The 16,331-nt window shown below is 38.9% G+C and overlaps 2 protein-coding genes across 7 annotated transcripts in view; one reads left to right on the top strand and one right to left on the bottom strand.

Annotated features, from left to right (window-relative positions):
* Nucleotides 1–4,448: 4,448 nt before the first annotated feature.
* Nucleotides 4,449–10,216, bottom strand: tmem130 (transmembrane protein 130). 3 transcript variants are annotated; one of them, XM_039788721.1, is made up of 8 exons: nucleotides 10,086–10,216; nucleotides 9,925–10,007; nucleotides 9,667–9,838; nucleotides 9,440–9,585; nucleotides 9,258–9,342; nucleotides 8,917–9,119; nucleotides 6,144–6,250; nucleotides 4,449–5,078 (listed from the first exon to the last, which is right to left on the bottom strand). In XM_039788721.1, exons 1-8 carry the CDS (start codon nucleotides 10,091–10,093, stop codon nucleotides 4,938–4,940), a joined length of 945 nt encoding a protein of 314 aa, XP_039644655.1. In that variant the 5' UTR covers nucleotides 10,094–10,216; the 3' UTR covers nucleotides 4,449–4,937. The 3 variants fall into 3 exon arrangements, with proteins under 3 accessions (XP_039644655.1, XP_039644654.1, XP_039644656.1); XM_039788720.1 differs by lacking the exon at nucleotides 10,086–10,216 and having other exon boundaries at nucleotides 9,925–10,077; XM_039788722.1 differs by lacking the exon at nucleotides 10,086–10,216 and having other exon boundaries at nucleotides 6,144–6,202; nucleotides 9,925–10,077.
* Nucleotides 10,217–12,794: 2,578 nt separating this feature from the next.
* Nucleotides 12,795–16,331, top strand: part of baiap2l1a (BAR/IMD domain containing adaptor protein 2 like 1a) — a 32,094-nt gene continuing 28,557 nt past the window's right edge. For all 4 annotated transcript variants that reach the window (XM_039789266.1, XM_039789264.1, XM_039789265.1 and 1 more), the window contains exons 1-3: nucleotides 12,795–13,066; nucleotides 14,667–14,742; nucleotides 14,908–14,994. In XM_039789266.1, the coding sequence (XP_039645200.1) occupies nucleotides 13,016–13,066; nucleotides 14,667–14,742; nucleotides 14,908–14,994 (214 nt within the window). In that variant the 5' untranslated portion in view covers nucleotides 12,795–13,015. The remainder of the gene's footprint in view (nucleotides 13,067–14,666; nucleotides 14,743–14,907; nucleotides 14,995–16,331) is intronic.

Below are 16,331 nucleotides of genomic sequence, written 5' to 3'. Positions count from 1 at the left end.
TGATGGTCCATAATGTTTGTAAAGAAATGTTTTGAGTTTTGTTTAAAAGTGGTGATAGAACTGGCTTCTCTGACATACAATGGAAGGTTATTCCAGAGGTATGGTGCTCGATACGAAAAGGCACGGTGGCCTGCCGATATCTTTTTGACCCTAGGAATTCCTAAAAGGTTGGTACCCAGGGAGCGGAGTGGTCTTGCGTGGGTATAGGGGTTAATCAGTTCAGCTAGGCATGAGGGTGCAAGGCCATTCAGCGATTTGTAGGTTAAAAGGAGGATTTTAAAATCTGCTCTTGCCTGTATGAGTAGCCAGTGGAGTGAGGTTAAAACAGGAGTTATGTGGTCATATCTCCTGGTCCTTGTCAACACCCTGGCTGCTGCATTTTGGATGAGCTGCAGGCTTCTAAGTGAACATGCAGGGAGGCCACAAAACAGGGCATTGCAGTAGTCTAGCCTAGAAGACACAAAGGCATGAATTAGAGTTTCTGCATCGCGCTTTGTTAAAATCGATCTCACCTTTGCAATATTGCTCAGATGGTAGAAAGCAGTTTTGTAACAGACTTAATGTGGTCTCCATTAAAAAAAAAGTTTTTTTAACAGTTTTGCTCTCAGTGATGTTGCAACCATCTAAGTGCACTATAAGTTCTTCTGAGTTCTTGCACTTGGGAGGCCTTACTACCAGGAGCTCTGTTTTATCAGTATTCAACAGTAAGAAGTTTCTGCACATCCATCTCCTAATTTCGGATAGGCAGCCCTATAGTTTGTTCAGTTGGTTCTAATGAAATTCTAAGGTTTACCAGCTCTTCAAACGCAAGATGAGCTACTAAACCGGAGCAAAACTGAACAATCAATAAGATAAAAATTTTCTATATGACTGTCAAATGCACCTCTTTGATAGATGGTATAAAATAAGGCAAGGACATTGGCCTGAAATATAAAAAAAAAAAAAACAGTTCTGCTGGGTGGCAGGAATTATGTTTTGTATTTACAGCCTTCACCCTATGATCTTCAGTGAAGTCCTCTGATTAATTTGTATTATCCACACAGGGTTGTTTTTCAGGTGCCGTGTCTGGGGACACAATATATGTCACTTGAATGTTCATGCCATAGTGTAAGGCACTTCTTTGTAACGCTCTTCACAACACGATATTCGGATGACACAGGATGAAAGGGGGAAAAAAGCAATTACATAACAGCCTTCATCCGGCTATGGAGAGCTGAAATCAATCAATAATGGTCATGGAGATACAAAAGAAGACATCCAAGGCCAGCCTGTATCCGTTCATACTTTATTAGCCTGTGTTTTTTGTCTGATTTTACAAGCTGAGAAAAGTGGATAAAAACAAGGTTGGTTGGATGTTGTTGGTTTGTTTGTTCAGGCCGCCATTGTAAATAAGAACCTGTTTTTAATGACTTGCCTGTAAAAAATAAAGCTGAAAAAAAGTACAGTGCCAAATATATCAAAGTAATGATTTATCAAAAATGATGAAAAACATTCTTACATTCTAGCATCTAGCTGCCCCTGCAAAAAAACCTAAATGCTGCTTTTATTATTGAATTCAATTCAATTCAATTGTATTTATAGTATCAAATCATAACAAGAGTTATCTCAAGACACTTTACAGATAGAGTAGGTCTAGACCACACTATAATTTACAAAGCCCCAACAATTCCAGTAATTCCCCCAAGAGCAAGCATTAGTGGTGGCTAATGCGACATTAGCGAGGAAAAACTCCCTTTTAGGAAGAAACCTCGGCAGACCCAGGCTCTTGATAGGTGGTGTCTGACGGTGCCGGTTGGGGGTGTGATGAACAGTAGCAATAATAGTCATAATAAAGATAATGGAACAGAGACTACTCGTGGTTTTGTGGTTTAGTTTTTGTATTTTAGGAAACACATTTCTAATCAGAGAGCCCCCAGATGTTATTCTAACCACATTGTTGAGAAAGCTGATAAATCAACATCTGGTCACTGTTTTTCTGGGGTGTGTTGGAGAGGACTGGAAAGACCATTTCTATATGAGGTTGTGTCGTTTTAAGCCAAACAGCAACCCAGTCAGAAACTTTACAAATCTTCTAGTAAATCTTGATCTACTTGGATTTGTCGCAGTTATGTGTCTGGTTTTATATTTATATAGATGTAGCAAACATTTTAATTTTTTGTGAATATGTGTTGAGCCCCCCAACACTACACTTTCACATGTGACACAGCTTCAGTAGATGAGAGTGAATGTGACTTGAATGTGAGTTAAAAGCCATGTTCGGTAAATGTTCTTCTAAAAACTGTGGAAGGCTGCAGACTTTACCACAGCGGTGTTTTAGCTCAAGGTCGATATTTATCTTAGCACCTGCAGCTCCCCACAGCGTCTCTGACAGCTGGCATTCATCAGGAGACTCACAATTAATAATGTCGTCGTGACATCTCTAACAGAGGACAAGCTGTCTTTAAACATTAAAATAACCTGATTTAGTGAAGTTATTGTTTAATATCCTGACACTGATGTTTTCTCATTCTATTAGCACATTTTATTCAGTGCCAAATTATGTCTTACGAAGTCCAACTAATTTAGTCTTCATAGTGCAATATGTATTATCATTTCTTTACACCAGTAAGAGAACACAACAAAACTACAGAGTTCATTAATTTGATGTACGGCACCGGTTTATATCCCTCAATCACTCGACCAACCAGAATTACAACCAATAGTGCTACACTAATTGATAATGTGTTTACCAACGTCATTGACTATAAAGTTGAAAGTGGACTAATAATAAATGACGTCTGTGATCGTCTGCCAGTTTTTGCCGGGAAGCTACGATACCCATTAGCAGCATTAGCAGCACCTGTGAGTTTATCGTATGACAGCGAAAATGCGAAAGGCGGAGCAGCATGTCCTGTATGTCCCTTACCGGCTAACGTATTTCAAGATGGTGCATGAATATGGAGCGTCTAGCCCAGTTCATGCAAATGCAAATGTAAAATTTCAAGCCAATAGGAATACTTGGAATTGATGGTGGTGATAAATATTTATGAAAAAGGACAAGTTTGTGAACGGGCTACACAAATTTTGATAAAGAACAACTAAAAATGTTACACACTGGGCCTTTAATGAAACAAGACTGGGGCAAAGTTTACGTAGAAAAGGTGAGTGAAGCCTATGATTCATTTTTTTCGCAGGTCATGTTTGTAAATGAGAAGTTGTTCTCAGACAGTTTACCTGGATAAATAAAGGTTAAATAAAAAAAGAAAAAATGTGTCTGTTGTAACATCACTTTATGAAAAAAACTGTCCTCTGGTAAAGAAAGAAGTAAAACAGAAATCTGATGAAAAACCGTGGATAACTAACGTTATATAAGCATGTAAGAAGAAAAATGTATTAAATAAAGAGTTCTTAAAAAAAGAGAACAAAAGAAGCAGAAAACAAATATAAGATATACAAAAACAAACTGACCAGAATCATGAGAAGCAATAAAAAAAGAATGATTACAGTAAACTACTGGAGGACAACAGAAGCAATATAAGAAACACCTGGAAGGTGTTAAATGAAATAATCAAGAATAAAAAAGACAAAACAGGAGACTGTATTTTCTGACTAAGAACAATACAGCGGTTAAGGATATGACCTTAGCCACAAATTAATTTAATGATTTTTTTTGTTGGAGGTGGTCCAGGTTTAGCCGAGGAGCTTACAAAGGCTGGCAGTATAAATGATGTGCTATAAGCAAGAATGTAAATATTAATGAATCTATGTTTGTTAAACCTAGATTGTGTAATTTTTTGAGTTGATTCTTAGCAAAAAAACCTTTGTTCTTTCACAAATATGTACTAATTCATGTGTAATGACTTCCACCAACTAATCAAAGTATTCTCGTAAGCGTAGAATCTGACATTCAGAATATGAAAAAGAGAATTAAAACGACAACGCGACAGGCAAAGCAACAAGACCAAAGTTAATATTGGAGTGGCTAGAACAGCTGCATGTAAACGATGGAGAGAGCTAATTTTTGGTTCGGCCACCGTAGGAGGAAGGGCTGGAAAGTAATATTCAGTTGGTCGTCATTTACAATTTCACCGCTAGATGGGAGAAATTCTTACACAATGTAGCTTTAAGGGAACTGATGAAAAAGAAATTATTGAGATTGTTAAAACATTTAAGAGTAAAAAGTCCACAGACTGGAATGGTATTGACATGTTTATGGTCAAAAGTATTATTGGTTGTGTTGTTAAACCTCTAACGCATGTGTGTTATCAATCTCTTTTTTTCCAGACAAAATGAAAATAGAAAAGGTGATACCAATATACAAGGCTGGTGATGAACATACACTTTCAAACTACAGACCTGTTTCACTGCTCTCCCAGGTCTCAAAAATACTAGAAAAAAATATTCTCTACAAGGCTCGACAACTTCATTACTAAACACAATATACTGTGTGATCAGCAATATGAAATAGGAAAAGAAAAACATGTTTTATTTTTTTATGGAAAGCAAAGCAAAGCAAGGCCCAAATGTATACATCAATATGAAAAAGAAACATAAATAAATGAGTGGCTCGATCCATTCACAGCGTGCGTAAATTAACACTCATTGTTTAAACATGACCTGCAATTGTTCCATTAATTTATTATGAGTTTATTTTAATGTCAGCCTAAGCTCTGTGGCTCATTAATTGATCGCTACTTTATGGAAAGTGACCTAACAGCTTACTGAACATTGGTGTCTTTAGCATTTATTAACACAGCTTAGGCCATAGTCCTGAGTACATACAGGCACTGCTTATGCAACTTGATTCATTAAAATCTATAAAATGGTGACATGCAAGATGAGAATTGTCCTGTAACGCCATAATTGTGCATTTTTCGTCTGCCACAAACCCTACACGTGCATGCATCCACAGCATGCTGGAGCACAGACGGAGAGCAGGCGGAGGAGCAGTGTGATAATTAACTCAAGTATTGATTGCCATACTGCAGGAGGAGTGGCTCCTTCTCTCCCCTCCCCACGTTGGAGAAGTTAAAAAGAATTGTGCTTTGACCTTCATAGTCCTGGTTCTTCAGGAATATGGCGTTGCTGGAAGTAGCAACCTGCAAAAGCCACACATTTAGTTTGTTTCAAAGTTGCTTTTTGATTAAACACAGTTCCACAAACTAAATACATTTCTGGGTGTTCCTGTGCCACACACAATGTCATTTATTTCTGGGCACAGAGGGCCTCCTTGTGGTCATAAACTGCATTTAAGCACAACCACTGACGCTCTTTGTGAGGGTTTGGATTCTATTCATCAGTGATTATTTACTGCTAAACATGATTAAGCACTTTACTGAAACTGAAACTTTTCCCAGTTTTTCCACATTGCACATGCATCAAAGCCAGTTTGTAAATATTGACCATGTATTGTCCTTTATTCAGCTCTAGTCCTGTACAAAGAGTTATATTTAAGGATAAAATCCTACTTTTAACCAGAGATCTGAGAGCATTATTACAATAACAATTATTTGATAGGTTTTTTTGAAAGCATCTTTTTTTCAAAAATGAAAATGAAAACAACATTAACATCAATCCAACTTATTATTAGCAAGGATAAATCAGCCTATTTATGAAAAAAATTACACAACATTTGATGGTAGGCTAATTGGCCTATACGGTAACCACTAAGGTAGCCATCCACAGGTAGAGTTAAGCTGTTAACATTAAAACATGATGTATAAATATATGTGAATATGTCAACAATTAATACTTAATAGCTTAGTATAGTGCATCATTAAAAGCATGTGTAGAGGCTTCAGGCCGCCCTACAGATTACTGTAGGCCCAGTTTAATGTGCAACTCAATTTTGTACAATGGGGGTCCGTGGCCTAAAAAACGTTGAAGACCCCTGCTTCAGGGGTAACAAAATCACCAAATTCTGAACCCTGTATACAGGCATCCTCTATGGGCCCTCCCCGCATCCACTTCTTTTCATTCTAGTATCTTTGTGGGCCCCCTTCTCACATGAGGGCCCTATATACTCATTCCACCCTCCCACCCCCACCCCCCTCCCGCTCCCCCTCCCCCTTCCTACGCCCTCCCCTTCCCTACACCCTCCCCCCAGTCCGACACCCCTGCCCTGCTTTAAACAATGTAATTAGTCATTGTATGATGTTCTGTACCTGTGATCTGTTGTAAAGACGAGGGTGGCAGGCGATGACCATGATGAAGGAGAAGGTTGCTAAAAGAATGGCAGCACATGACAGGATGAAGAGCATGTGGGGGTTATCTGCAATTCACACGGAACAAAAAATATTAATTTTACTTGCGGTTGTGGTCCTTTAAGAAACAAAGTCACAGTGAAACAGCATTTTCTTATTTTGATCTAGTTCCATTTGAAACAGAATATTTTAATTAAAGGTATAGTGCGTAGTTTCTGTCGCCCCCATGAGGAATTCTAAGTAATGACAACAACACTGTTGGCAAGTCCAAAAGATACAAGCCTTCTGTGACCCCCTCCACGTAGTTGTAGAATTAAAACTTGAGCTTCTGTGTGGGAAAGTCACCAGACGCCACAATCTTCTGAACACAGCCATACTGAGAGATAAAGAGAGAGTTTTTTGGAGCTAATAGTCTTAATTAGCTTTGTAGCAACTCATTTGGCAATGTCTTGAATGTGACGGATGTTCATTAATGTCAAAAAGTTACGCACTAAGGAGACAATCATGTTGAGAGGGAAACGATCAAGACGTTTTCATAAACCCCGGACAAGTTAGGTATGAAAGTGCAGGATATGTAAAAAAAAAAAGCTCATCTGAATTAAAGTGTGTCATGTAAATGTAAATAACCATGTTAAGTCTCATTCAGTATATGGCTGACATGAAGAGGGAAGTTATCTTTTATTTATGATCTGATCTAGCTGCTGCTCTCCCTAAAAGCCGCAGAGTAGAAGCTCTGTTGAAACAGTAACTAGTACAGATGCAGTCCATGGATGGGAGGTGAAAGCCCATGAGTGTATTAGCTATAACTTTCTGTATGGATTTATGACCCTGTTTAGTGTGGAACCATATCACCTTGTGAGCCTGTCTGTTAATTGTGCCACAGAAACAGAAGTCAAAGTCTCCAGTAGCAAGTCAAAATGTTCCTGCAGCTAATAAGAAGCTGACACTAAAAGCTGGTTCTTACGTATTAGAGTTGGATCACAACAGCAGAGAATCAATTGAACACAGCAGACATGTGCCCGGATTCCTTCATTCTCACTGTTCCCTTTCTGTCTGTGGAACTAACACAGCTAAACGGCACATGTTAGGTTTTTATCTGAAACACCCCATGACACTACACAGCTTCTCTCAGTTTCAAAGAAGCGTTTTAATTGATCCAGAAGGAAATTAGAAGTTCAAATTCTTCATTCTTATCACGTGTGCAACAATTACAGAGAAGCAGCCACTGGCAATGAAAATCTTGAATCTAAGACATAAAATAGTGCAAGTTTAAAGATAGGGCTACAATATAAACAAGAAGAAAATATAAATAGAGTAATATAAATTTGTGTTGACAGTATTGCAAATGAATAAACAGAATGTAAACAGGAATGTAAATATATGTATTACTTGCCATTATGCATGCATGTATGCATAATGGCAAGTAATACATATTCATAGAGCTGTTAACAGTTTGTAAAACAGTAAGTTTTTATTTAAGTAAGTAAGTATTTAAAGGTAAAATTACATGATTATGAGCTCAGAGCTAAAAGTCTTACAATCTGCATGAAGAAGCTGTCCCTGAGCCTGGTGGTTCGGGACTGAAATAATTCATAAATAATTAACTGTATGCACCAAACCAAATTGATGAATCATTGTAAATTCATTGTTATTTATTCAAATTGCATTAAAGCAGAGCACTGAGAGCCAAGAGAGCCAAATGGCCATTAAGTTGTTAAGGGAGTCATATTTAATTGAACAGTAAAAAATGAACCAAAGGGTTACCAAATGAATAATATACGGTATTTAATAATAAAGATAAACAGATATAAACATTACGGAAAATAAATACATTTTGTGAGGGTTTATTATATGATAATACAATCAGTTATTAAGATTTCCACAGTGACGTGGATCAAGGTGTAAATAGGATAAGGGGGATCAAAATGGCAGCACAAGTAACTGAAAACTGCCTTCAATGTGACGTCCCTTCTCCCGGTGATGTCCAGGCCCCTCACCCAGGCTGGGCCTTCAGCGTTGTGAGCAGCAGACAGGTGCATTCACCGGCATCTCACCTGTTCAATAAGTGCTTCTCCAGTTTGACATTTTGGCCTCTTTGATGCATTATTATAAATACCCCTTTCTTTCTTTTAAAGACCCACCCTGCGTAGCAGCCTGATTGGTTAGGGTTAGGAATTAAGGTAAGGATAGCCTATTGGTTAGGGTATATAGGGCCTGAACCTCCTGAATGAGTGGTGAAGGATCGTAAAGTCAAATGCAGTCCTGTATAGTAAAGCGACTGAATGAGAGGAATCTCCAGAATCGTGTAGAGAGCCTCAGCCTTGCTGTGTAACTTCAAGACAATTTTGGCATTATCTATTAGATTTTGGAATGGTTTTTATAACCCTGAAAGGGCAAAGAGTTTTGTAAACCCTTAGAAAAAACCATGATGAGTTATGATAATCACTGGAGTTTCATTGTTTTTACAAGAATAATATACCATTCAGATAGCAATCCTCTGATTTTGTTTCTTTTCTTGTCCAATTTAGTTTTTGTCTTTTCATCTCTCCTTCCCTATTTCCTTCCATATTTTTGTCATGGTAAGTAGCCTGTGTGTGTGTGTGTGTGTGTGTGTGTGTGTGTGTGTGTGTGTGTGTGTGTGTGTGTGTGTGTGTGTGTGTGTGTGTGTGTGTGTGTGTGTGTGTGTGTGTGTGTGTGTGTGTGTGTGTGTGTGTGTGTGTGTGTCGCCACTCACTGTTTCTCCTGACATAAAGGCTGAAGGAGGTCTGCAGCTTGCTGATGTCATTGCGGACACTAATGTCCAAGCAGTGGACGCCGGTAGAGGTGAAGGTGTGGTTCAGTCGCAGGGTGTTTTCATACAGCACTATCAGCGTGCAGCCCCCAATCATGTCCGGCACACAGTTGGGCAGGAAACGCCAGCACACCCATATGGGAGGACTAAACACAAAAAACATTTTATTGTCTTTTAAAAAAATCTTTTTTAACTTGCATTGATCATATTGCATTAAATATGTAAAATTCATATTTGTCTTTAATTGCAATAAACACAAAATAAAAAAACAAAATTGAGCTTACCTTCCATCAACATGAAAAGCCAAACTGGTGTTCTGAGACACCTCATAATCTGAAGGCCCATTCAGCTTGATGTGTTTAATGGCATCTACAAATTATTTTCAGTTATAAGTAATTTCATCACTTATTTGTTTCAAGGAATAACATGTAAATATGCACATAAACTAAAACTTAAAACTACAAACCGAGCACTTGGACATCCGTGGAGTAGACGTCAGTAATTAGAGGTGCATATTTGGTCACTTTTGCTCCTACTTTCAGCCGCAGTGTGTAGTTCCCTGATTCTGAGTAGTGATAGCGGACCACCGGCTCAGTCCCCTGGATCACCTCTCTGCAACAAAAGAAGTATTAAAGGAAAAAGAAAAGCATCCCAAACCTTTATTTATAGTTCAAATATGAAAAGTCCTTGTACCCGTTCCCTAAGTCCCATGTATAGGTGAACTTTGCTGTGCTGAAATTCTTTTGGGGATCGAAGAGTTCAAACATGGTCTCAGTGGGAACATCTGAAGCCAGTTCTCCTGTGTCCCTCACATAGGTGGCGTTTCCCTCCATCTGATAGAAAACCAACTTCCCAGCTATATTTTCTGTTTAGAAAAAAAAATATATACTTAGCTATGAATCAATGATGCGTGTAAGAAAAGTATAAATGGGAAAATGCTAGACTGCTTACCCAAATCTGTCAAAGGGTCTGTGGTCTCTGCCACACCCAGGATGACCAGGGGAAGGAGCATCAAGATCCATGCAAAAAAACGTCTGCAAGCATACATCCAGCAGTTTACAAAAGGCTCAAGAATGTCAAATGTCTTAAATGTTAATAGATGTTAGATGTACCTGTCCATATCTGCTGGTCCTCAGGAGGACCTCAAGTAGAAATAAAGATAATGCTGAAAGCAGAGTGGTGGGACATGGGGGGAGGAAGTGGGTGATGTGGCACAGAACTGTGAGATTCAGAGCATGCAGATGAGAGCTGTAAAGGCTTGAAATTTGAATCATGTGGCTCTCAATCAACAGTCTGCTTCTGAGTAGGAGGCTCTGGCCTGGGTCACATTCCTGTCAGTGAGGGGGGGCTTCTTTCTAAGATGTGGCTAGTTTTTTTTTTTTTTATTTTTTTTTTTTTTTTATTGTTCAATCATACAGAATACAGCTATAACAAACAAGGCACAATCACAAATCCACCTAAAAAAAACGAGCATATAAACAAAACCTAGGAGCTTATACCTTACAAATCAACATAAAGAATGATATAAAAGAAAATAAATAAATAGAAGGGGCTATTCTTTGAAAACTGAAACAACACCTGATTTCATAAGAACAGATGAGGTGTATTGATATCCACATGGTGGTGCTAACAACTCAAGAATTACCCCAAAGGCAGGCTTTTTAAAGTGACAATTCCTAAAATAGATAAATAAAAACATTTCTTTGTGGGTCTTTATTGAGATTTCATAATAAAAGTCAACATAATTTCCCCCCTCTTTCACTCTCTTACATATACAGTAAAGAAAAAAAAGATACAGTTGTATGTATTAAGACATTCAAAATGTACTCATAATGGATAAAACAGAGCAGGGACATTACATTATTTGTTTTGTCTGGCTAAAATATATTGAAGCTATGCTTGAATAAAAGACTTGATTACTACCTGGGCACCAGATGCACCAAGCCAATGCACCGGCTCAGTATCGCAGGCAGCTAGTACTAACCTTATGATCATGACATGACCAATCCACATTAAATAAAGTTTCTTTGTCAGTGTCCTTATACAATTTATTGTTTCCTGCTATCACGTCATGCTGGGCTGCTGACTATTTTTGTTTGTTTTACAGCTATGCCTAGCCTCATGCTACCTAACATATAAATGATTCCACACAATGAGGTGACAACACATGACAACAGATTTGAAATCTTGAAGAAGAAGAAAAAAGAGAGCACATGTTTCTCATTGGTACTCTATATTGGCATATATATAGCTTTACCTCAGCCCAGAGTGATAGAGAAAGACATGATATGTGATGCCTTTCAGCCTCAGCAAAAGCATGCTGGTGATAATACACTTATGGCTTTTCAATATATTGGGGTACACTGCCCCCATCAGGCCATGGACAGTCATGTTTTACAGTAAATGCCAAACCATGTTTGCCAAAATCAACTTTTCCTCCAAGTTTCTCAAACCATGTGACATTTTTACTTAGCTGCATATGATACGTGTTAATGTGTTATCAGGTAGTATAAAACAGCTTCTCACATGTAGCCCATTGAGGTGTGACTTTGTCATAAAACAGTGGTTCCTGATTGTGTTGCAACTGCACCCGGGTTGGGGTCAATTGTAACATCTGACTTCTTCTGTTCAAATACATATTGTGAACAATATGTCACATGTAATCATCTTAAATGTGTAATTTGAAGACAGATGGTTCTGCCTGTATGGGTACGTTTAATATATAAAAACATGGTTGATCTAATCCAAATTGTCTACTGAGAAAAATGCAGAAAGTGTTGCAACTGCCCCCAGTCTCACCTACATTTACAAGTAGGCCTACTGTACTTAAGGACAATTTACAATGTACAAGGTTCTTGTACATAGTAGGTTATCCATATTATGATCTTTTCTCCTTCTACTCCACTGTATATAAAGGGATTAAATCTGGCTCCATCTTGACCAATGACCAATGATCAATGGCATCAGAAAGACAATGGACATTCTTACTAGAGATGACCCGATACCATTTTTTGCTTCACATACCGATTCTGATACCTGAACTTGCGTATCGGCCGATACCGAGTACTGATCCGATACCAGTGTGTCATATATTTTATTATGTTTTAACAGCTGTATACTACTATCCCTGTATGGATGTGATAGTATTTCTATCTTTGTTGTCTGTCTGGCTCAGGTTAAACTCTTTGTGAAACATGAACAAACATAAACAATGAATGCCACAGAACTTTCTTTTATTAGCCAGTTTGACAGTCAGTTATAATAACAGAAAAAGAACATAAATAAACTACTTTAACGTAGATTTTCTTTAGGGCTTTATTACGTGGTATCGGATCGGTGCATAAACTCCAGTACTTCCCGATACCAATACCAGCGTTTTAGGCGGTATCTGGTATCGGACCCTCTCTAGTTCTTACCTATACCTTTTTAATACTTACATGTTTTTACTTTCAATGTCTTGTAATCGAGTACTTTTCATATTGTAGCGTTGCTACTTTTACTTCAATGAAAGATCTGAATCTACAGTATAACATCCACATGGATTTCTGGACAAAGTAAACATTTGTAGTCCTATCACATCGCCCTCTTAAGGCCAACTGGAGCATTTTATGTTAACACCAGAACACAGTGCCAAAATGAGTCATGCCTTTAAAAATTGTTTTTTTTTTTATGACAGATGTAGAACACTATCTCATAAGTTGTGTACTTCATCCAACGAGAACTTCAATTTGTATAACACCTATGCTGACGTCACGGTTCCCTCCCTCGCGCTCCTCCACCCTAAACGCACGGGGAAGTCTCTCGGTGTCCCAGTCAGTCAGTCAGTCAGTCAGTCAGTGCGTCCGCCGCCCACTGCTGAGCGTCTCTCTGCCTACATGCACGGAGTCAGGGTGCAGACAAGGAGCAGAACCGGCTGTGGGATTTATTATTCGGAGTGAGTTAACACCTGGATTACCAAACCAGTTTCTTTTTCTTTTTTTGTCGTCGTTTTTTTTGTTGTTGAATTTTTCCGACTTCTGGGCTTGAGAAACAACCTGCCGTCATGTCTCGGGCTCCAGATGATGTTAGCAAGCTTACTGAAAGTACATACAAGGTAAGTCTCATAGCAAATAAGGACATATTAATCGATATTTGGATAGAGATTATCCCTTGTTTGTGATGGAGGCTAAAGAGAGGGAATCAGCTTTTCTTAGTTGGCTTATGATTCAGGTTTGTTGCATTTTAACCCTGACCATAAATCACAGCTATACCATACTAGAAAATCGTTAGAGAGTTATGGTGTGCCTGTGCTTTTATTGAATTGGGATAGTTTTCTTCCCATTTACCACTTTTTGTGTAATAGACCCATTCTTTTGCTTTCAAACGGAAACTTTCTGTTGTTGCTTACAAGGGTAATAACGCCATTTTTATAATCTAAAAACAGTTGGCTATTTTAAGTCCAACAAGAAGAAGAAAAGTACATTTTTTCAGTCATTGTATTATTCAACGATGCATACAACACAGTAAATCAACGTGCAGCCAAAAGCCTTCTGACATGTGATGAGTGAGACACAAGTTTTTCCCATAAAACAACCTGCTCTAGCTTGTCAATGGACATACAGTGATTTGATCAATAGTCATTTGATCATGGGATTTATCTCGATTAGTAGATTACTCTTATCAAGTGTACACTGCTGCCTCTCACATGTGATAAGCAGGTGAGTGTGTCTGGGTGTAGTCTCTGTCAGGAGCACATGTCATCAAAGTCCAAAAAAGTTTAGGAGAGGTTAAAAGGTAATTTTATGCTTTGGGGCTTGGGGAATAAGGGTTAAATGATCTTTTAGTGTCTTCGCTGGATTAGCAATACAAAGTGTGTGTGTGTGTGTGTGTGTGTGTGTGTGTGTGTGTGTGTGTGTGTGTGTGTGTGTAAGAGAGAGAGAGAGAGAGAGCGAGGAGAGAGAGAGAGAGAGAGAGGGAGAGACACACACACACACAAACACCCACACAAACAGAGAAAGAGACAGAGAGTCATACCTATAGTTTACAGTTGCCACAATTTCAGCTGGGAGAGAGAGAGAGAGAGAGAGAGAGAGAGAGAGAGAGAGAGAGAAGAGAAAACAAGGAACCTGTTTCCCTTTTTTTTCTCCTCTGCTCTGTTCTTCATGTAAAGTCATACCTGCCCCTTCATTGTTCTACTGAGGGCGTGCCAGGGGAATAGAGACAGGGAGGTGAACAGCATTTGATTGTTGAGGCATTTCAATAGAGAGAGAGAGAGAGAGAGAGAGAGAGAGAGAGAGAGAGAGAGAGAAGGGGAGCTGGGTGGAGAGAGTGCTGAGGTTCATGCCACAAATAGCTGCAACTTTGTGTGGGACTTCGTTCTTTTGAGCAAGTTGTTAAGCATACGTGAGGGGTCAAGTTAAAGATTGAAAGTTTTATTGTTCTCACATGGAGATATTTATAGAGCAACAGCACAAACACACTTGTTTTCATGTCATCTCTTCTCCACCCACTCATACAAAAATAGCCTCATGAGTTTTATTATTCTCGCCAGGTCCTTTTTTTTATTATTAATTTTTAAAGGAAATTAGAGATGTTTGTAAGTAAGCAAGAAAATGACTTATAAAACTGTGTGAAAATGTATCATTTGATCAGGAAAAGAGGAGTTGGAATTGCTGCTTTTCTCCACAACCTTTAATTTCTGCTGTTTGTCCCAGAATGTGATGGAGCAGTTCAACCCAGGCCTGAGGAACCTGGTCAACCTCGGGAAGAACTATGAGAAGTCAGTCACAGGTAAACACTTCTTCACTCTCAAAGTTGGATTACACCTAATGATCTATAAGTGCTAATGGGAACTTTGAATTTGGCCTCAATGTAAATAGTATTCCCACTAATCAAAGAGTTGAATAAAGTTTCCTAGCCAGTAACTTGATGATGTTTGTCTGTCTCCCCGTGCAGCGATGACTCTTGCTGGGAAGGCCTATTTTGAAGCGGTCTCAAAGGTCGGAGAGAATGCGATCGTGTCTCCAGTCTCCAGAGAGCTTGGTGAGTTTCATGCGAGTCCAGGTTAAATCCACCTACAGTGAGTGAAACCTGAAGCGGGTCTGTTCCAATGTCTCTGTGGTGAAGCTATGGAGCTTGAAAAAGATAGTGATTCATCACCTTCATTTCTGTTGGAATGTACTCAAAGGAATAGTTTGTCATTTTGGGAAGCGCACTTATTTGACTTTTTTGCTGAGAGTTAGATGTGAAGAGCGACACCACTCCAATGTCTGTATGGTAAATATGAAGCTAGAGCTAGCAGCCGGTTAGCTTAGCTTAGCACAAAGAGTGGAAACAGCCAGCCTGGATCTCTTTGAAGGTAACAAAGTCCACCTACCATCCCCTCTAAAGCTCAGTCATTAACACATTGTTACGTTAAAAATGTCTATTTGTGGTTTTACAGTTGGGGTTATTTTGCTGTGTATTTCTTGGCTGGCAGCAGTGACTTCCTGAAGGATACCTGGCAACCTCACAGTGACACAACAAGACTCTTGGAAGTCTTGGCGAAATAGCCCCGTTTCGTACTGATTAAACAAACTGTGTTATTAAGTGAGGTTTAGAGGTGCTGGTAGGCAAATGCTGTTGCCTTTGGACAGAGACAGACTGTCTCCAGTCTTTATAAGGTAACTGACTGTAGCATCATGTGTATACAGACGCAAGAAAGCGATTAAGTGCATTTCCCCAAATGTCTAACTGATTCCTTAAAGTCACTAAGCTGAAAGTGACCTTTTCACTCCCATCACCACCCTTGTCTCACCCAAACATCCTGTCGATAATGGAAGCTGGACACCATCAAAATCCTGTTCCTATGCAAATTCATCACAAAGACATATTTTGCCTGAGTGCAACCATCATCCCAAATGCGGGTCAATTATGCAAACATCTGGAAATAACATTAATTGAACACTTGCAGCACAGTAGGAGCCGAAATACATTACTGTCTGCTCTCTACCGCTCTGCCTGATTGAAGTGCTTCCTCTAGCTCATCTTTGAGTCTGCCATCAAGCATGTACATGTGACTCATCTCCAATTATTCTTTTAGTGCTAAAGTGTGGAGCTGACCTACTTTGTCCAGGGGGTCCTAATTCTGTGCTATTACGATTCATCAAGTTGTTTTTTTGTAATCTGTTGCATCACTCCTTATTGGAGGGGTTAACAAATTGGCCTTGTGTAAGCTCAGGTTGATGTGAGAGGCAGGGGATCAGAGTAGGGCAGTGGAAATGGATAAATAATGCTCCGCCATTTAGCGTTTGGTCTTTCAAACGAAAATTGACCAGTTCTCTTCTGTTAAATTGTATTTGCATTGCTTCAAGTCATAAACTAAATGTGACGAAATGTTT

This window comes from Perca fluviatilis, chromosome 21 (genome assembly GCF_010015445.1).
Source record: "Perca fluviatilis chromosome 21, GENO_Pfluv_1.0, whole genome shotgun sequence".
Lineage (NCBI taxonomy): Eukaryota > Metazoa > Chordata > Actinopteri > Perciformes > Percidae > Perca > Perca fluviatilis.
Note: the sequence above shows the minus strand (reverse complement) of the source record. Positions and strands in the feature narration are given on the sequence as shown.